Raw genomic sequence first — 22,243 nt, 5'->3', positions numbered from 1 at the left:
TACACGTTGATATTGAGTATATTGTTTATGGGAGCCGCTTTCTGCGTTAAAACAGTTGCTGAGTATTCTATATACACAAAAAAAAAGTGAGGTATGGACATGGAACCGGTGCTTGCAGAAACTGTTAATGGCACCGTGATTACCCATAAAGCCCTGCGATAAAACTTTCGCCGGCGCTGAAGCATTGATCAAATGCGCAGGCGTCAAGGTTGATAACGTCGGTGAATATCACGCATGCGCGCAGTATATATTAGGCCTCGGGATCACGGCTGAGGGCGCGGCTGCAGGTAAGCGGGTATCTCGGGGCGATGTTGTGACTCCGGACTCCGTGACCTGTAATCCCGGGACAGTCCTGCTCTCTTCCCTCTCTCTCAGCCCCACCATCCGTACACGGGCCCCGGGGAGCTTCCGGCTGATGAGGGAATGGGAACCGATGGGTCTCTCAGACAGAGCTGAGCTCCAGCTGTCTAAATGCAAGGATCGGGAACTCGGAGAAAGGGAACAAAATCTTTTACATCAGCTGTTGTGAAAATCACCTTTGTTCTGCCTCCAGTCACAAACCAGAGAAAATCTGCAGATGCTGGAAATCCGAGCAACACACACAAATTGCTGGAGGAACTCAGCATTAGTACTCTTTTCCATAGATGCTGCCTGGCCTGCTGAGTTCCCCCAGCATTTTGTGTCTGTTGCTTGTTCCACCCCTCTTGTTCTGAACTTTCTACCCGTGAGGTCATTTTTTTTTTTTTTTTTATTTTATTATTTTCTACAAGCTACAGCGTAGAAGAAAAAAAATCAATAGTGTAAATAGAAGGATCATTGCAATACAGACAAAAATAGCAATAATACATATCTTAACAAATGAGCAGGTCACCCATATTAAAAATGAAAAGTTAGAAAGGAAAGCTCCCAACCCACCCACGATCCAACTCCAAGCCAACCATTATAAGTATAAATATTTAAAAGGACATTTGAGATAAACTTCTATCACCCCAGAACTATATATTGTAGTAAAGAGAGAAATGAATGATAAAAAAAAAAGCAGCCTGCTAACTAAACAAAGAACGCTGGAAATGCAGGCTCTGACTATCAAGGGAAGAAAAAAAAATACACCTGTCAATCTAGGTGAGAGTTATGAAAATATTTTAAAAAATGGTCCCCACACCTCATGGAACTTTATATCCTAATTTAAAAGTGAATAGTAAATCTTTTCAAGATCTAAACAAGACATTCTATCCCTGAGCCATCGAACATGCGTAGGGGGAACTACATCTCTCCACTTAAGGAGTACTGCACGTCCAGCTAAAAGAGAGACAAAAGACAATGTTTGTCATTTAGCCGGGATCAAATGCTTGTCAGAGTCTTGAGAAATACCAAAAAAAGCGATCAAAAGATCAGGTTCCAAATAACAGGGACATGTTTTGACCCATTCTCTCTGAGTACATAATGAAATCCAACACCTTTGTCCTGGGCAACAAGTAGCTTTCACATCACAAATGTGCCAGACTCCAATGAGACAGACTACTGCCCTTCCCTCCATATTCATTGGCATTGCCATCACTGAGTTCACCACCGTCAGTCACCTGGGGGAGGGTTCAGGGGAAATATTTATGTACAATACAGAAACTGGTGTTACCTGTGTGTATTGTGGTGATGCAAAAGTTGCTGGAGAATTTACAAGTGGGAAGAAGTGGAGTGATATTTGGAAATCTGAGTTTTTAAAGCGTAATTTAGCAAGCAAACCACATATGGACAATGTGCAAAACCTGTGGTGAGAAATCCTTCATTACCCGTTACAGGCCTGCTACATTGGTTGTGTGAGAGTGCAGAACTCAATCAAAGCCAGAGGAGATCAAAGTTCTTACTGACAGTGATTTGCCAGTTGTTGAAATAAATACCTCTCTATAGAAAATTCACGGTGCAGATGTTGTCACTGGGTAAAAAAATGTACAGTACAAGCTTTATGTGCACACTGGTCATTACAAATTAGAGGGGACATTGGTGGGAAGGTGGGGAGACCTCCAGTGTCCCTGATGCCCTCACCTACAAGATGTGCATCCAGCTGCAGCTTGTAACCCTGCACTTTACGGAGTTGGAACTTGAAATGGATGAATTCCGGATCATCCAGGAGATAGATATGACATGAAGAGAGGTGAGTTACACCCAAGGTGCAGGACACAGGAGACTGGGTGAGAGTCAGGAAGGGGAATGAGGTTAAATAGCCATCGCAGAGTACGCTTGTGTCCATCCCACACAACAATGGGTGGACCACTTTAGAAACTTGAGGGGGATTACCTGGCAGAGGAAAATCAAAGGGGTGATAGGGGATTCGTTAGTTAGGGGAACACAACAAGAGGGGACTAATATCCCAGTGGTAAGGCTCACTAGTGCTAGTGTGGGGAGAGGGTGATGTGGTTAAAATAAGTTGTAGGGGGAATGGGAGCCAGAATGACAGAACAGATAGTGGGGAGGGTGAATTGACTTTATTACATACATCCTTCATATACATGAGGAGTAGAAATCTTTACGTTACGTCTCCATCTAAATGTGCAATGTGTAATTTATAGTCATTTATAATAAATAGTTTGTACATAGGACAGTCAATATAACATAGAAATGCAATTGTATCAGCATGAATTAATCAGTCTGATGGCCTGGTGGAAGATGATGTCCCGGAGCCTGTTGGTTCTTTTGCTGTGGTACCGTTTCCTGGATGGTAGCAGCAGGAACAGTTTGTGGTTGTGATGAATTGGCTCCCCAATATCCTTTGGGCCCTTTTTACATACCTGTCTCTGTAAGTGTCCTGAATAGTGGGAAGTTCACATCTACAGATGTGCTGGGCTGTCCACACAACTCTCTGCAGGTTCCTGTGATTAAGGGAAGTACAGTTCCCATACCAGGCAGTGATGCAGCCAGTCAGGATGCTCCCTGTAGAAAGTTCTTAGGATTTGCGGTCCCATCCCAAACTTCTTCAACCGTCTGAGGTGAAAGAGGTGCTGGTGTGCTGTTTTCACAACACAGCCGGTATGTACAGACCATGTGAGATCCTCGGTGATGTTTATGCTGAGGAACTTAAAGCTGTTCACCCTCTCAACCCCAGATCCATTGATGTCAATAGGGGTTAGCCTGTCTCCATTCCTCCTGCCGTCCACAATCTGCTCCTTTGTTTTTGTGACAACGAGGGAGAGTTTGTTTTCTTGACACCAGTCAGATGTTGTTCAGACCTCAGATAGGGTCAGCAATCAAATGGTTGTGAATGGTGAGATGAATGTGCTGAGCTGTGTATATCACAATGCAAGAAGCATCGTAGGAAAGCCAGATGAGCTCAGGACAGGGAATTATGATATTGTAGCCATTATTGGGACTTGTTTGCACCTGACAGTCTGAGGGATTTAGAGGAACAAATTTGTAGAGAGATCACAGACCATGCCAAGAAACAAAGGTTGATTCAGTGAGTGATTTTAATTTTCCATATATTGATTGGGACTCCCATACTGTAAAAGGACTAGATGGGGTAGAGTTTGTCAAATATGTCCTTAATCAGTATGTAGAATTCCTGATGTAGAAGTGTGCAATAAACTGTTAGGAAATGATCCAGGGCTGGTGACAGAAATTAGTGATCATAATGCCATGAGATTCAAAGTAAATATGGCAAAAGGGAGGTCTGGACCACAGGTTGAGATTCCAAATTGGAGAAAGGTCAATTTTGATGGTATCAGAGAGGATCTGACAAGTGTGGTTTGGGACAGGCTGTTCTCTGGCAAAGGAGTACTTGGCAAGTGGGAGGCCTTCATAAGTGAAATTTTGAGGGTGTCTACTTTGTATATGCCTGACAAAATAAAAGTTGAAAGGTAACTGGTGCAGGGAACCTTGGTTTTCAAGAGACATTGAGGCCCCGGATATTTTGTTCCCCAAAATGCCTCAGAATGTTGGGTGCTACCAAGACTCATTAATGACTACAATATTATAATTCCACCCCTGAGCTCATCTGACTTTTAGTCGTCTTCTGTTCATTTCTAAAAGCTTCCCAATAGTTTTTGCTCTTTTGTTTGCCCTCTCTTTGGCTTTTATGTTGGCCTTGGCTTCTCATTTCAGCCATGGTTGTATCCTCCTGCCTTTCCAATGCTTCCACTTCTTCAGGATGTGTTGATCACTCGGCTCCTGAATTGCTCCCAGAAACTCCAGCCATTGCTGCTCCGTTGTCACTCCCACCTTTTCCCTTCCAGACAAGTTTGTCCAGCTTCTCTGTCATAGAAACATGAGGAAGTTCAGTGCAGAAACAGGCTATTTGGCCCATCTAGTCAATGCTGAAAAAACATTTAAGCTGTCTACCTGCACTGGGACCATCGCCCTCCAGACCCCTACCATCCAGGCTCCCATCCAAACTTCTTTTAAATGGTGAAACTGAGCTCATATTCACCACTTGTGCTGGCATCTCATTCCACACTCTCACGACCATTTCAGTAAAGAGATTTTCCAAATGTTCCTGTTAAATTTTCACCTTCTCCACTTACCCATGACCTCTGGCCATCCCACGCAACCTCAGTGGAAAAAGCTGCTCGCATTTACCCTATCTATACCCTCATAATTTTGTATATTTCTAACAAATCCTCAAAGCAATGTATAATTTCCTTGTTTATGTTTAGAGCCTTTTTTTGGTGTATAAGATGATGAGGGCATTGATCGTGTGGATAGCCAGAGGTTTATTCCCAGGGCTGAAATGGCTAAAATGAGGGGCATAGTTTTAAGGTGCTTTGAAATAGATACTGAGGGGATGACAGGGGTAAGTTTTTTATACAGAGAGTGGCGGGTGCATGGAATGCACTGCCGGCTATTTGTGTGAGAGTGTTTCAGTTACTGTGGGGACAGGAACCCATGCAGCTCAGTGGGAACAGGGAATAATACCAATGGAGAGAGTCAAACTGAGCCAGGTCACAGATTGGAGATGGCAGAAATGCTCCATTCTTATAGAGACAGGAAGAGCATCGGAGAATTTGATGGTCATTCCAGATACCAGCACTGTGCCCAGTTAGAAGATGATTTCTCTCTCCAACTTGGGTTGAACCTCACTGTAATAGTGTGATGCCAGATCACACGTTGACAACTCAAGGGATCTCATCTGAAATATTGTCCTACACCCATTGATAGATTTCGTAAATATTTTTACAGGTTAAGAATGACAAGGAGTTTGCCTATGGGAATCTCAAACACAACACGCCAGTTTTGCTGTCTCTGTCCAGATATTTAAGAAGAGGAGCAAGGGATTCACTCGATCATCCTTCCTGCTCAGACTGTGAGGAGGGATTCACTCGATCATCTGACGGACTGGCACGCACATCATTTTACACAGGGGGATCCCATTCATCTGCTCAGACAGTGGGAATGGAATCACTCTGTCATCTCAACTGAAGGTACATCAGCAAGTTCACATCGGGCAAGGCCTTTCACCTGTGGACACACCAGTCAGTTCACACTGCGCAGAGGCTGGCCTTCTGCTGAATTTGTGGGGAAGGAATCACTCGGTCATCTGACCTAATGGCTCACCAGCCAGTTCACACCGGGGAATGGCCGTTCACCTGCTTGGACTGTGGGAAGGGATTCACTCAGCCATCTCATCTGATGGTACATCAGCGAGTTCACACTGGGGAGAGGCCGTTTACCTGCTCAGACTGTGGGAAGGGATTCACTCAGTCATCTCATCTGATCGTACATCAGCGAGTTCACACTGCGGAATGGCCGTTCACCTGCTCAGACTGTGGGAAGGGATTCACTCGGTCATCTGAACTGAACATACATCAGAGAGTTCATACTGGAGAGAGGCCGTTCACCTGCTCAGACTGTGGGAAGGGATTCACTCAGTCATCACATCTGAAAGTACATCAGCGAGTTCACACTGGGGACAGGCCGTTCACCTGCTCAGTGTGTGGGAAGGGATTCACTTCATCATCTACAGTGAAGGTACATCAGCGAGTTCACACTGGAGAGAGGCCGTTCACCTGTTCAGAATGTGGGAAAGGATTCACTCAGTTAGGCCACCTACAAGCACACTGGTCAGTTCACACTGGAGAGAGGCCGTTCACCTGCTCAGACTGCGGGAAGGGATTCACTCAGTTATCCACCCTGATGACCCACCGGGAAGTTCACACCAGGAAGAGGCCATTTACCTGCTCAGTCTGTGGGAAGGGATTCACTTTGTCAAATCAGTTACTGAGACACCAGTTCGTTCACACTGGACAGTGGCCATTCACCTGCTCAGACTGTGGGAAGGGATTCACTCAGTCATCTGAACTGAAGGTACATCAGCGAGTTCACACTGGGGAGAGGCCGTTCACCTGCTCAGAGTGTGGGAAAGGATTCACTCGCTCATCCCACCTACAAACACATCAGTCATTTCACACAGGGGAGCGGCCGTTCACCTGCTCAGACTGTGGGAAAGGATTCACTCAGTCATCAGAGCTACAGAGACATCAGCGAGTTCACACTGGGGAAAGACCGTTCACCTGCTCAGTGTGTGGGAAAGGATTCACTCAGTCATCCCACCTACAGAGACACCAGCAAGTTCACACTAGGTAGAGGCCGTTCACTTGCTTAGGGTGTGGGAAGGGATTCACTTGGTCATCTCAACTGCAGAGACACCAGCAAGTTCACACTGGGTAGAGGCCGATCTCCTGCTTGGACTTTGGGAAGAGAATCTCTCAGCCACATCAACCAGGTTTGCATCATTGAGTTCACACTGGGGAAACCCGTTCACCCTCTGTGAATGTGGGAAGCGATTCACTCAGTCATCTAACCTTATGGAACTCTCACTTCGGCTGGCAGTTTAATGTAGGGGATGATAGCTCCTGGCCCGGCCAAACTTAAGAAATCTCATTTGGGTGGATGCTGCACGATGTGTCCCCTGTTACAAATCCGTACCCCGAAATAACAAGCAGTACAGAATATGTGATTAAATGATTGAGCTTTATAATTTTTACTTTGACTATAGGGTTAGTAAAGAAAACAAAAAAAAAGAAAAAGGGCCCACTCCATTTGCATCTTCTCATCTCTCCCCGGCAAAAGAACATGAAAATATCTCTTCCAGACTCACAAGGAAGAACATTTCTGACACCAGATCGTCCCGCACTCCAAAACCCTGTTATCTCTAGTTGTAACCTAAACACTGCTGCTACAGAGAAACCATTACCTCAGCAGTGAAACATTACAGAGAGGCCATTACATTAACAGTGAAACCTTACAGCATGTTATACTTGTGACACACTGCCGGATTCACACTGGGGAGAATGTTTCAATAAGCTGCATGCTGGATATTTGTCCATCACCGTTGCTGAATGCTATTTTGAGAGTGACTGTCGGTGCTGAACTCTGCAATTATCACCACACCCAGTTCTGCACCCTGGTCACTGGGCATGGGAGGAGTTTCTTCTGCTGCATATTCACCTTTAATGGGACTGGAGTTTAACATTCTGCATCTGTGGCAAATTAATTAGTTCTATTTTAAACTCTGTTTCTGGTACTTAGAGTATTTATAACACAACTAGTGTACTCAGGCCTGCTGGACCCAGCCAGTGATACAGTTCCACAACAGTCCTTTTAAATCCTCCTCTGTTGTTCACATCTGTGGGATGGGTTCCAAACAGTCACCACTCTGTGGGTGAAGAGGTTTCCCTTGAATTTTCTGCAGACTGAATAAGTCGAGCTGACTGCAGTTCTGTCTGAGATGTTCTTTGCCCCTCAAATCTCTGGGCTGAGAAAGAATGACATTGGGAGTTAATCTCCTTATTCGGAGCTCATTTCTACATTATGGGTCATTTTCCCTGCTTCTGAAGGGTTGTTGAAAACACTCTCCTCTAAAGACTGAAAGCAGAATGGGAAACCATTAGTTGGATGTTCAGTGGAGCAGGGTCAGAAACCAGAGGCGGGTCTGCATAGGGTAGAGTTTGGGGCACTGGACGGTGGTCAGGGAAACAACGTATGATGATTAGAAGGGAATCAGCTGCGGGGCGTGGCAACAATGACAGAGTAGCAACGTTTGGAAGCTGATTGACAGGGAAAATAATTCAGTTGTCTGACTGACACAAACAATGCCTGTGGTGAGGTGCTCCACTGGTCGAGGTACGTGTGTGTTGAGAATGGTTATATACATTGAGGGAGTTGTTCCTGCTTATTTATCCTGTAATATTATATCTGGATGGTTATTTTAGATTATCCTATCTGTAATAATGTATTGATTATCATATAAATTGTGAGATTCTGTCCTTAGCTGGATCAGGCTTGAATTAAAGGTGCCTTAATGAAGTTATGGTGATTATTAATGAGTTTGTATTTTAAAGCAAGATTTTGGTGAATGATATTTGCCACTTGATCGTACCTCTGTCAGTAATCAGATTGAGTTAAACTGCAGCAGGATCCTGGAATGTGTTGGATTGTGTCTGGTTTCTCTTGGCATTTTCTGCATTTATTGCCTTGTTACTTTGTATGGTTTGTATTTTTGATTTTTTTTTTCTTTTTGTTGACCACCTTGTCCTGTACTTCTGCAAGGAACCCCCCTGTTTCGGGGTAGAGGTCTCCAACTCTCAGTCAGGTGCTCGATGCTTCCTTGTCAACATCTAGTCTGCTCAGATCGTTGGGATGTCTCCCATGGAGGGTCATACTCGTTCCACTGGTTAATGTTTTCTTCCATAGTGATGATTCATTTTTCTGAGGTAGCCTCTCATTTAGGTTTCCTGGTCTGTGTTTCTTATCAGAATTTCATATACACACATGAAGCACTGAATCCAGTTCATTTTTGATGAAAATATATACTTAGAAGTCTTATCTGAGTGTTGTGTGATTTTATTTTTTTCATGTGTGTTATTCCTCTTTCTCCTTCTGTCCAAGGTAGTATTAATCTGAGGCTATGTCCACACTGGACCGGATAATTTTGAAAACGACGGTTTTGAGTAAAAACGACAGGCATCCACACCAGGCGTTTTTCAAGATATCCCTGTCCACACTAAAATGGATATTTGGGAGAATTTCCTCCTACTGGGCATGCGCAGACACATCTACAGAAAACAAGCGAAGAGGAAACGGTATAATATTTACGTTTCCGCGGTGGCGTTGTGCTATTTCCATTGGTCAAAAACAAGAGTACCTACAACAACAGCGAAAGAAAGTTTTCAAAAATGTCTTCGAGGAATACAAAGAAAACCTCCACTGGAAAAAGCAGACGGACTTCTTCATTTAGACAGACAATGAAGTCGAGCTGTTTCCGCGAGTTACAAACAACTACAAGGTCAGCAAAGCAGTGGAGAACGTTGGAGGGAGATGTTTAACTCCGAAAAAGCTATTAACATAGAGAATAAAGTAAACTACACATGCATGAAGCCGTCCTCTACCCAAGATCAACAAGAGTGGAATCTTCTGCCGCCAGACCTGCACAGTATTTCTGAGATTAATATTTTTAAAGATAGACTCAATCAAATCAATTTATGGGATCTGGTCAATAAAGCTCACTTCACAATTTACCTCTCACGCTGTTCACACCGACTGCCCGTTATAACAACCGTCCGGCAGTGCTTGCACAGTACCAAGCAGCAGCAAAAAAAACTTTGTTGTTGTGGTGTTGTCATGACAGCGTTTTTAAACATCTCCGTTTACCCCGTCCACACTTCAACGCAAAGCAATCGTTTTCAAATTTACACACTCTGGAGAGTGTTTTCGAAAATCTCCATTTTCAGGGGAGGGAAATGCCATTTCAGTGTGGATGGAGGGTCAAAACGAAGAGAAAAAGCTTTGTTCTCAAAATTATCCGGTGTAGTTTGGACGTAGCCTAAGTGGGTCTGAGTGTAAATAGACTTTTCTAAAGTTGTCATTTCAGCTCTTATTTATCTTTGTAAGTTTTACTGATTGAAATGGGACCAAGATATTTTCTTAAAAAAATGTCAATGTCTGTATTGATGAAAGTGTTTATTGCCTTTGTTGTGTTTGTTAACTATTAAGCTCTGTTTGGCAGGTTTTTTTAAGCCTTGAACTAAATTTGGTCAAAGGTTTTCCCCATTTTGCACTACTGTAGCGGTGTGCGACACATAGCGCTAAAATAACCACACGGAGTCGGTGAGTTGGGGTTGCGGTTAAAGATTTATTTAACTTCGCGGCCTGCTTTAAAGCCTTCCCGTTCCCGCCCTCTCTGGGCGGGATTGCTGTGGGGAATGCATATTCCCAGCCCCTTTCCGCACGCGGGATTTTCCCCCTGCTGGTGAAGATGGCCTGGCGGCCTTTTTGGGGCCGGCCCTCTGTCTGCGCGCGCTGTTTCGTGAGCCGGTTTGTGTGTGCTAGAAAGTGGGTCGCCACATAACCACGCCCCCCAGAACCGGCGATACCTCCCCCAATGTCCACAGTCTGGATCGGCCTCTGTTTGGGAGGTCTGCCCCTGCGCCGCGGTGCCTGAGCCTGGACCGGCTGCGCCAAGTCCACATGGGCCGGTTTGAGTCGGTCCACCGTGAAAACCTCCTCTCTCCCCCCAATGTCCAGCACGAACGTGGAGCCATTGTTCCTGATCACCTTAAACGGCCCCTCGTAGGGCCGCTGTAGCGGTGCCCGGTGTCCGCCCCGTCGTACAAAAAGAAAAATACAGTTCTGCAGGTCTTTGGGTGCGCGGGTCGGGCTCTGTCCGTGCTGTGAAGTGGGGATGGGGGCCAGCTTACCAAGCCTCTCACGTAGTCTGTCCAGGACTGCTGTGGGTTCTTCCTCTTGCCCCCTTGGGGCTGGTATGAACTCTCCTGGGACGACCAGGGGTGCGCCGTACACCAACTCGGCCGACGAGGTGTGCAGATCCTCCTTGGGCGCCGTGCGGATTTCCAGTAGGACCCAGGGAAGTTCGTCCACCCAGTTAGGCCCTTCCAGGCGGGCCATGAGAGCCGACTTCAGGTGACGGTGGAAATGCTCCACTAGTCCATTTGACTGTGGTGGTAGGCAGTTGTGTGGTGTAGCTGTGATCCTAAAAGGTTGGCCATAGCCGACCACAGGCTGGAGGTGAACTGGGTGCCCCTGTCGGAGGTAATGTGGGCCGGTACCCCGAAGCGTGCTACCCAGGTTGCGATCGGTGCTCGGGCGCAGGATTCGGAGGTGGTGTCGGTGAGCGGGACTGCCTGTGGCCATCTCGTGAACCGGTCTATCATAGTTAGGAGGTACTGCGCTCCTCGTGACACTGGCAGGGGCCCCACGATATCCACATGAATGTGGTCGAACCTCCGGCGGGTGGGTTCGAAACGCTGCGGCGGAGCCTTGGTGTGCCACTGCACCTTGGCCGTTTGGCACTGCATGCACGTTTTGGCCCATTCACTGGCCTGTTTACGCAGTCGATGCTACACGAACCTGTTGGCGACCAGCCGGACAGTTGTCCTGATGGAGGGGTGCGCTAAGTTGTGAATGGATTCGAAAACCTGCCGGCGCCAGGCTGCTGGGACGATGGGGCGGGGTTGGCCGGTAGCTACGTCACATAGTAGGGTCCTCTCACCTGGGCCTACGGGGAGGTCTTGGAGCTGCAAACCGGAGACTGCAGTCCTGTAACTGGGGATCTCAGCGTCTGCCTGCTGTGCCTCTGCCAGCGCTGCATTGTCCACCCCCTGGGACAGGGCCTGTATGGTAGGTCTGGATAGTGTGTCCGCCATGACATTGTCCTTTCCCGGACATGCCGGATGTCCATCGTGTATTCGGAGATGTAGGACAGATGTTGCTGCTGGTGGGAAGACCAGGGGTCGGACACCTTAGTGAACGCAAAGGTAAGCGGTTTGTGGTCTGTGAACGCAGTGAAGGGCCTACCTTCTAAGAAATATCTGAAATGCCGGATTGCCAGGTATAGTGTCAATAGCTCCCGGTTGAAAGCACTGTATTTGAGTTTGGGTGGTCGTAGGTGTTTGCTGAAGAATGCCAGGGGTTGCCAGCGACCCTCGATGAGTTGTTCCAGCACTCCACCAACTGCTGTGTTGGATGTGTCCACCGTGAGGGCAGTAGGAACGTCCGTTCTGGGGTGCACTAGCATCGCGGCGTTTACTAAGGCTTCGCTGGTTTTAACAAAAGCGGCCGCGGCCTCTTTATCCCAGGTAATGTCCTTGCCCTTACCCGACATCAGGGTGAACAGGGGGCGCATGATTCGGGCTGCTGAGGGGAGGAAACAGTGGTAGAAATTCACCATACCCATGAAACGTCGACTGTACTTCTTCCTAGAGATGCTGCCTGGCCTGCTGCGTTCACCAGCAACTTTGATGTGTGTTGCTTGAATTTCCAGCATCTGCAGAATTCCTCATGTTTAGGAAAATGGTGCATAGTTTTCTGAAGGTGGAATCTCATGTGGATAGGGTGGTGAAGAAAGCTTTTGGTATGCTGGCCTTTGTAAATCAGAGCATTGAGTATAGGAGTTGGGATGTAATGTTAAAATTGTACAAGGCATTGTTAAGGCCAAATTTGGAGTATTGTGTACAGTTCTGGTCACCGAGTTACAGGAAAGATGTCAACAAAATAGAGTACAGAGGAGATTTACTAGAATGTTCCCTGGGTTTCAGCACCTGAGTGACAGAGAAAGGTTGAACAAGTTAGATCTTTATTCTTTGGAGCGTAGAAGGTTGAGGGGGGACTTGATAGAGGTATTTAAAATTATGAGGGGGAAAGATAGACTTGACGTGGATAGGCTTTTTCCATTGAGAGTAGGGGAGATTCAAACAACTGGACATTAGTTGAGAGTTAAGGGGCAAAAGTTGAGGGGTAACACGAGGGGGAACTTCTTTACTCAGAGAATGGTAGCTGTGTGGAACGAGCTTCCAGTTGAAGTGGTAGAGGCAGGTTCGATTTTGTCATTTAAAAAAAATTCGATCAGTATTTGGACAGGAAAGGAATGGAGGGTAGAGGCAGGTAGATGTGACTAAATGAGAGTAAGCGTTCAGCATGGACTGGAAGGGCCAAGTTGGCTTATTTCCGTGCTGTAATTGTTATATGGTTATATGAACTTGCGGGTGTCTCTGCAGGTTGGACAACTGAGTGACTTCCTTCTCAGACCGAGCAGGTGAATGGCCTCTCCCCAGTGTGAACTGACTGGTGTGCTTGTAGGTTAGCTAACTGTGTGAATCCCTTCCCACAGACTGAGCAGGCGAATGGCCTCTCCCCAGTGTGAACTCACTGATGTATCTGTAGATCAGGTGATCGAGTGAATCCCTTCCCACAGACTGAGCAGGCGAATGGCCGCTACGCAGTGTGAACTGACTGGTGTCTCAGTAGGTGAGATGCCTGAGTGAATCCCTTCCCACAGTCTGAGCAGGTGAACGGCCTCTCCCCAGTGTGAACTCTCCGATGCACCTTCAGTTGGGATGACTGAGTGAATCCCTTCCCACAGTCTGAGCAGGTGAACGGCCTCTCCCCAGTGTGAACTTGCTGGTGTCTCTGTAGATCAGGTGATCGAGTGAATCCCTTCCCACAGACTGAGCAGGTGAACGGCCTCTCCCCAGTGTGAAATCGCTGGTGTTTCAGTAGGTCGGATGACTGAGTGAATCCCTTCCCACAGTCTGTGCAGGTGAACGGCCTCTCTCCAGTGTGAACTCGCTGATGTACCTTCAGATGAGATGATAAATTAAATCCCTTCCCACAGACTGAGCAAGTGAATGGCCTCTCCCCAGTGTGAACTCGCTGATGTACCTTCAGTTTAGATGAGCAAGTGAATCCCTTCCCACAGACTGAGCAGGTAAATGGCCACTCCCCAGTGTGAACTGACTGGTGTTCTTGTAGGTGAGCTGACTGTGTGAATCCCTTCCCACAGTCTGAGCAGGTGAACGGCCTCTGCCCTGTGTGAACTCGCTGATGTATCTGCAGATGAGATGACTGAGTGAATCCCTTCCTACAGACTGAGCAGGTGAATGGCCTCTCCCCAGTGTGAACTCGCTGATGTATCTGCAGATCAGGTGATCGAGTGAATCCCTTCCCACAGTCTGAGCAGGTGAACGGCCTCTCCCCAGTGTGAACTCGCTGATGCACCGTCAGTTGAGATGACGAAGTGAATCCGTTCCCACAGTCTGAGCAGGTGAACGGCCTCTCCCCCGTGTGAACTCTCTGATGTTCCTTCAGTTGAGATGACGAAGTGAATCCCTTCCCACAGTCTGAGCAGGTGAACGGCCTCTCCCCAGTGTGAACTCGCTGATGTATCTGTAGATCAGATGATCGAGCAAATCCCTTCCCACAGTCTGTGCAGGTGAACGGCCTCTCCCCAGTGTGAACTCGCTGATGTGCTTGTAGGTTAGCTAACTGTGTGAATCCCTTCCCACAGTCTGAGCAGGTGAACGGCCTCTCCCTGGTGTGAACTCGCTGGTGAGACATTCGGTCGAATAACCAAGTGAATCCTTCCCCACAAATTCAGCAGATGACCAGCCTCTGTTCGAAGTGAACTGACTTGTGTGTCCAGGTGGGAAGACCGACTGAATCCTGTCTCACACATAGAACAGGTGAATGGCCTTGTCTCAGTGTGAACTTGCTGATGTACCTTCAGTTGAGATGACGGAGTGAATCCACTCCCACTGTCTGAGCAGGTGAATGGGTTCCCTTGTGTAATATGATGGGCATGCCAGTTGGTCAGATGATCAAATGAATCTCTCCACACAGTCTGAGCAGGAAGGAGAATCGAGTGAATCCCTTGCTCCACTTCTTAAATATCTGGACAAAGACAGCAAAACTGGCGTGTTGTGTTCGAGATTCCCGTAGACAAATTCCTTGTCATTTTTAATCTGTAAAAAGATTTACAAAATCGATCAATGAGTGACGGACAACATTTCAGATGAGATCACTTGAGTTGCCAAGGTGTGATCTGGCATCACACTGTTACAGTGAGGTTCAACCCAAGTTGGAGAGAGAAATCATCTTCTAACTGGGCACAGTGCTGGTATCTGGAATGACCATTAAATTCTCTGATGCTCTTCCTGTTTCTCTAAGAATGGGGCATTTCTGCCATCTCCAATCTGTGACCTGGCTCAGTTTGACTCTGTCCATTGATATTATTCCATGTTCCCACAGAGCTGCATGGGTTCCTGGCCCCACAGTAACTGAAACACTCTCACACAAATAGCCGGCAGTGCATTCCACGCACCCACCACTCTCTGTGTAAAAAACTTACCCCTGACATCCCCTCAGTATCTATTTCAAAGCACCTTAAAACTATGTCCCTCGTGTTAGCCATTTCAGCCCTGGGAATAAACCTCTGGCTCTCCACATGATCAATGCCCTCATCATCTTATACACCAAAAAAAGGCTCTAAACATAAACAAGGAAATTACACATTGCTTTGAGGATTTGTTAGAAGTATATAAAATTATGAGGGTATAGATAGGGTAAATGCAAGCAGCTTTTTTCACTGAGGTTGGGTGGGATGACAACCAGAGGTCATAGGTAAGTGGGGAAGGTGAAAATTTAATGGGAATATTTGGAAAAGCTCTTTCCTGCAGTGGTTGTGAGAGTGTGGATTGAGATGTCAGCACAGGTGGTGAATATGAACTCGGTTTCACCATTTCAAAGAAGTTTGGATGGGAGCCTGGATGATAGGGGTATGGAGGGCGATGGTCTCGGTGCAGGTAGTTGCATTAGACCAGGGGTCTCCAACCACCGGGTCGCAAAGCATGTGCTCCCGGGCTGCGAGGAAATGAGATGATTTGGCGATATGAGTCAGCTGCACCTTTTCTCATTCCCCGTCACGGCCACTGATCAGCCATTACACATGTGAGGTCATGACCCGCACGTCATCTGTGTCAGCGCGGGAAGGAGATCAACTCCTCGAGCTTGCAAATGACGGCGGGCTGAGAAGTATGTTTGACATAACATCCCTGTCGGCATTCTGGATCAAAGTCAAGGCTAAATATCCTGAGATAGCCACGAAAGCACTGAAAACGTTGCTTCCATTTCCAACATTTTTCTGCGAAGCGGAGTTTTCTCCAATGAATGCAACGAAAACTAAATTGCGGAATAGACTGGACAGGAACTCACTTCGAGTATCGCTGTCTCCCATCATCCCTCGATAGGACCGTGTTGTTGGAGGGAAACAAGCCCAGGGCTCCCACTGATTCAGCGATATTGGTGTGTTCCAATGATCTTATATATTCATACGGGGAAAATATGTGCTGTGTGTTTAAAATCCAAACGTTACTTAAAATGTCATGATGCTATTGACTTACCTATATAACCATATAACAATTACAGCACGGAAACAGGCCACCTCTGCCCTTCTAGTCCGTGCCGAACGCTACTCTCACCTAGTCCCGCTGACCTGCACTCAGCCCATAACCCTCCATTCCTTTCCTGTCCATATAGCTATCCAATTTTTCTTTAAATGATAATATCGAACCTGCTTCTGCCACTTCTACTGGAAGTTCATTCATCACTTACTTCAAGCTCCTCTAATAATTGACTTATCACTATATTCATGCGAGGAAAATATGTGCTGTGTGTTTAATATTAAAGTCGTTAGATAAACACTTTTAGAAACGAAATTGGGTGTATTAGCCATTTATCACCTATATTCCAGTCATGATTAACACCGCTCCCCCCCCCCCCCACTCCGAATAGAATCACGAAAAAGGATTTGCAGGAAAAATCGGTAGGCCACAACGCGCATGCGCACTGGTGCCCGCGCAAGGGTTCATGGTCATTGTAGTCTTTCTCTGGGTAAACGCAACGTATTTGACTGCTACTCTTGTCCGTTGGCAACCCTACCCACCAACACCCCCCCCACCCCACCGGGTTGGCCGGTCCACAAGAATATTGTCAATATTAAACCGGTCCGCAGTGCAAAAAAGGTTGGGGACCCTTGCATTAGACAGCTTAAAAGTTTTTTCAGCATTGACCAGATGGGCTAAATAGCCTGTTTCCATACGGAACTTCTCCATGTTTCTATGACACAGAAGCTGGCCAAACTTGTTTGGAAGGGAAAAGTTGGGAGTGACAACGGAGCAGCGATGGCTGGAGTTTCTGGGAGCAATTTGGGAGCTCAGTGATCGATACATCCGAAAGATGTGGAAACATTGGAAAGGCAGGAGGACACAACTGTGGATGAAATGAGAAGCCAAAGCCAACATAAAAGCCAAAGAGAGGGTAAACGAAAGAGTGAAAACGATTGGGAAGCTTTTAGAAACCAACAGCAGACGACTAAAAAAAAAGTCAGAGCTCAGGGCGTGGAATTATGATACTGTAGTCATTAGTGAGTCTTGGTAGCGCTCAACAGTCTGAGGCATTTAGAGGAACAAAATATCCGGGGCCTCAATATCTCTTGCAAACCAAGGTTCCCTGCACCAGTTAACTTTCAACTTTTATTATGCAGGCACATACAAACTCTACACCTTCAAAATTTCACTTCTGAAGGCCCCCCACTTACCAAGTACTCCTTTGCCAGGAAACAGCCTGTCCCAAACCACACTTGTCAGATCCTTTCTGACCTTTCTCCAATTTAGAATCTCAACCCACGGTCCAGACCTCTCTTTTTTCCATATTTACTTTGAATCTCATGGCATTATGGTCACTAATTTCGGTCACCAGCCCTGGATCATCAACCTATTGCACACTTTTACATCAGGAATTCTACGTACTGATTAAGGGCACACTTGACAAACTCTACCCCATCTAGTCCTCTTACAGTATGGGAGTCCCAGTCAATACATGGAAAGTTAAAATCACTCACTGAATCAACTTTTGTTTCTTGGCATGGTCTGCGATCTCTCTACAAATTTGTTCCTCTAAATCCCTCGGATTGTTGGGTGCAACCAAGTCCCCAATAATGGCTACAATATCAGAATTCCCTGTCCTGAGCTCATCTGGTTTTCCTACAATTCTTGCATTGTGATATACACAGCTCAGCACATTCATCGCTCCATGCTCAACCATTTGATTGCTGACTGTATCTGGTGTCTGAACAACATCTGACTGGTGTCAAGAAAACAACCTCTCCTCATTGTCACAAAACATGCATCATTGCTGTCGCAGTTTATGTTCCACTGGATGCTAATGCTAAAGTAGCCATGAAAGACCTCAGTGCTGCTATTAGCAAGCTGCAGACATTGCATCCAGACGGAGCTTTGACTGTCGCTGGAGACTTTAATCATTGTAACCTGTGTACCGTGCTTCCAAGATTTTACCAAAATGTATTACGCACCACCAGGTGTAATAAAACCTCAGATCATGTGTACACAAATGTGGCTGACACTCAAACTAACTACCCTCCCCCATCTGGGACAGTCCGACCATCTTTCATTGTTTCTGCTTCCCAAGTATAGCCCGGTCATTAAACGTGTGAAACCCACAATGAAGACTATTAAGATCTGGCTGGAGGGGGCTGACTCTGCTCTTCAGCACCAATTCCAGCACACAGACTGGAGCACGTTTGCTGCCCATGCCACCACAGACTCTCAGACTAACATTGATTTATAAACCAACTCTGTCCTTGAGCACATCAACAAGTGTGTAGATAGAGAGACATTACTAAAACAAATAAGAGTTTTCCCCAATCAGAAACCATGGATGAACAGAGAGGTTCACCTCCTGCTCAAAGCCAGAGATTCAGCCGTCAGGTCTGGAGACGGGGAGGTTCACAGCTCAGCCAGGGCCAACCTGAGGAGGGGAATCTCTCAGGCTAAACACATATACAAACAGAGAATCGAGGAGCATTTCAACTCCTCAGACCCCCGGTCCATGTACATGGCATACAGGTTATACAGACTTCAAACCTCCTAGTACTGTGCCCCCTTCCAGCTCTGCTACCCTCCCTGATGAGCTCAATTACTTCTACGCTCGCTTTCATCGAGGGAACAAGGAGGTCACCCTCAAAGCGGATCTCCCACCTGGTGAACTGTCTCTCTCACTTTCCACCTCCGATGTTTGTGCCACCCTGAGCAGGGTGAATGTACGGAAGGCAGCTGGTCCGGATGGAATACCTGGCCGTGTGGTGAGAGTCTGTGCAGGGCAGTTGACCGGGGTCTTCACGGACATTTTTAATCTGTCCCTGGCCCGGGGTGTTGTCCCCCACAAGCTTCAAGATCACCACCATCGTGCCAGTACTGAAGCATTCCACTGCCACGAGCCTGAATGATTTCCGCCCAGTTGCACTCACCCCCATCATTGCAAAGTGCTTTGAAAGACTGGTTCTATCACATCTGAAATCCTGTCTGCCCACTACCCTGGACCCCCATCGCACCAACAGGTCAACAGAGGACGCCATCTCCACGGCACTTCACTCTGCCCTGACCCACCTGGACAGCCCCAACTCTTATGTCAGAATGATGTTCATTGACTTTAGTTCGGCATTTAATACTGTGATCCCCTCAAAGCTGATCACCAAACTTCGCCAGCTTGCTATCAGCTCATCCCTCTGCAATTGGACCTTGGACTTTCTGATGAACAGACCCCAATCAGTTAAGTTAGACAACCTCTCCTCCTCCACTCTCACCCTGAACACCGGCGTGCCTCAAGGCTGTGTGCTGAGCCCTCTTCTGTACTCCCTTTTCACCTGTGACTGTGTTCCTGTACATGGTTCTAACTCCATAATCAAGTTCGCAGATGACACCATGGTGGTTGGCCAGATCAGAGGGGATGACGAGACAGCCTACAGGGACAAGGTCCAGCACCTGGATGCGTGGTGTGCCGACAACAATCTGACCCTTAACACCCAGAAGACCAAGGAGATCATTGTGGACTTCAGGCATGCCAGGAGCCACACTCACGTCCCCATCTACATCAACGGAACTGTAGTGGAGCGTGTATCAAGCTTCAAATTCCTTGGTGTCCACTTTTCCGAGGATCTCATCTGGTCCCTGAACTCCTCCATCCTGATCAAGAAGGCACAACAGCACCTTTACTTCCTGCGGAACAACAAGAAAGCTCACCTCTGTCCCAGGATATGACAGACTTTTACTGCTGTACCATTGAGAGCATACTCACCAACTACATCTCAGTGTGGTATGGCAATTGTCCTGTATCAGAGCGCAAAGCACTCCAGTGTGTGGTGAAGACTACCCAGCGGATTATCGACAGCCCATTGTCCACCATTGAGAACATCTACCATAAACGCTGCCTGGGTAGAGCGAAAAGAATTATCAAGGATACATCTCACCCTAACCATGGACTTTTTAACTCCCCTCCCATCAAGGAGGTGCTAAAGGAGCCTCCGCTCCCACACCAACAGGCACAGGAAGAGCTTCTTCCCTGAGGCTGTGACCCTGCTGAACCTCTAGTCACAGCGCTAAGCAGTATTGCATCCGTATTGTACTGTCTCAGTACTTTTATATTTGGGTGTTGTAGCACTTTTTTATTCAGTTATTTTGTAAATAACACGATTCTTTGCATTTCTGGTCAGATGCTAACCACATTTCATTGGCTTTGTATCTGTACTTGGCACAATGACAATAAAGTTGAATCCAATCTAATCTAAAAAAAACAAAGGAGCTGATTGTGAACGACAGGAGGAATGGAGACAGGCTAATCCCGATTGACATCAATGGATCTGGGGTTGAGACAGTGAACTGCTTTAAGATCCTTGGCATAAACATCAGCGAGGACCTCACATGGTCTGTACATACCGGCTGTGTTGTGAAAAAAGCACAACAGTACCTTGCTCACCTCAGACGGCTGAAGAAGCTTGGGATTGAGTCCCAAATCCTAAGAACTTTCTACTGGAACACAACTGAGAGCATCCTGACTGGCTGCATCACTGCCTGGATGATCTGGAATTGATCCATTTCAAGTTCCAACTCCATAAAGTGCAGGGTTACAAGCTGCAGCTGGACGCACATCTTGTAGGTGAGGGCATAAGGGACAGTGGAGGTTCCGCCACCAATGTCCCCTCTAATTTGTAATGACCGGTCTGCACATAGAGCTTTAAGTTCCTCGGGGTAAATATCACAAATGACCTGACCTGGTCCAACCAGGCAGAGTTCACTGCCAAGAAGGCCCACCAGCACCTTTACTTCCTGAGAAAACTAAAGAAATTTGGCCTGTCCTCTAAAACCCTCACTAATTTTTATAGATGCACTGTAGAAAGCATTCTTCTAGGGTGCATCACAACCTGGTATGGAAGTTGTCCTGTCCTAGACCGAAAGAAGCTGCAGAAGATCGTGAACACGGCGCAGCGCATCACACAAACCAATCTTCTGTCCGTGGACTCAGTTTACACCGTACGCTGTCAGAGCAGTGCTGCCAGGATAATCAAGGACGCAACCCACCCAGCCAACAGACTTTTCATCCCTCTTCCCTCCAGGAGAAGGTTCAGGAGCTTGAAGACTCGTACGGCCAGATTTGGGAACAGCTTCTTTCCAACTGTGATAAGACTGCTGAATGGATCCTGACCCGGATCTGGGCTGTACTCTCCAAATATCTGGAGCAAGGACCTGCCTCTCGGTTTTTTTGCACTACCTTACTTCCCATTCTTCTATCTTCTATTTATGATTTATAATTTAAATTTTTAATATTTACTAATTTTAACTAATTTTAATATTTATAATATTTAATATTTGTAATCCAGGGAGTATGAAGCGGAGAATCAAATTTCGCTGTGATGATTATACATTCTACTACCAATTGTTTGGCGACAATAAAGTACAAAGTAAAGTAAATCTTGTACTGTTCATTCTTTTAACCAGTGACAACATGTGCACAGTGAATTTTATATAGAGAGGTATTCATTTTAACTGCTAGCAAATCACTGTCAGTAAGAACTTTGATCTCCTCTGGGTTTGATGGAGTTCATCTGCACTCTCACACAACCTATGTAGCAGGCCTGTAACGGGTAATGAAGGATTTTCTCCCCAGAGCTTTTGCACATTGTCCATATCTGATTTGCTTGCTAAATGACGCTTTAAAAAGTCAGATTTCAAACTATCACTCCACTTCTTCCCACTTTCAAATTCTCCAGCAACTTTTGCATCACCACAATACACACAGGTAACACCAGTTTCTGTATTGTACATAAATATTTCCCCTGAACCCTCCCCCAGGTGACTGACGGTGGTGAACTCAGTGATGGCAATGCCAATGAATATGAAGGGAAGGGCAGTAGTCTGTCTCATTGGAGTCTGGCACATTTGTGATGTGAAAGCTACTTGTTGCCCAGGGCAAAGGTGTTTGATATCATTATGTACCCAGAGAGAGTGGGACAAAACATGTTCTCACGGGTAGAAAGTCCAGAACAAGAGGAGGTAGAACAAGCAACAGACACAAAATGCTGGAGGAACTCAGCAGGCCAGGCAGCATCTATGGA

General features: G+C 46.6%; 1 protein-coding gene across 1 annotated transcript; it reads left to right on the top strand.

The window, feature by feature from the left end:
- The first annotated feature begins 253 nt into the window (after positions 1 to 253).
- Positions 254 to 9,891, top strand: LOC140208350 (uncharacterized). The gene is made up of 2 exons (XM_072276953.1): positions 254 to 287; positions 5,167 to 9,891. The coding sequence occupies exon 2, from the start codon at positions 5,533 to 5,535 to the stop codon at positions 6,568 to 6,570; it is 1,038 nt and encodes a 345-aa protein (XP_072133054.1). The 5' UTR covers positions 254 to 287; positions 5,167 to 5,532; the 3' UTR covers positions 6,571 to 9,891.
- Positions 9,892 to 22,243: the final 12,352 nt, after the last annotated feature.

Source organism: Mobula birostris, chromosome 13, assembly GCF_030028105.1.
Source record: "Mobula birostris isolate sMobBir1 chromosome 13, sMobBir1.hap1, whole genome shotgun sequence".
In the NCBI taxonomy this organism is placed as follows: Eukaryota; Metazoa; Chordata; class Chondrichthyes; order Myliobatiformes; family Myliobatidae; genus Mobula; species Mobula birostris.
The sequence above is the reverse complement of the archived record's forward strand: the minus strand, read 5'-3'. Positions and strand labels throughout refer to the sequence as shown.

What these genes read in the sequence shown, in the direction of transcription:
- LOC140208350 (XM_072276953.1), top strand. Translation starts at nt 5,533, where the DNA reads ATGGCTCACCAGCCAGTTCACACCGGGGAATGGCCGTTCACCTGCTTG.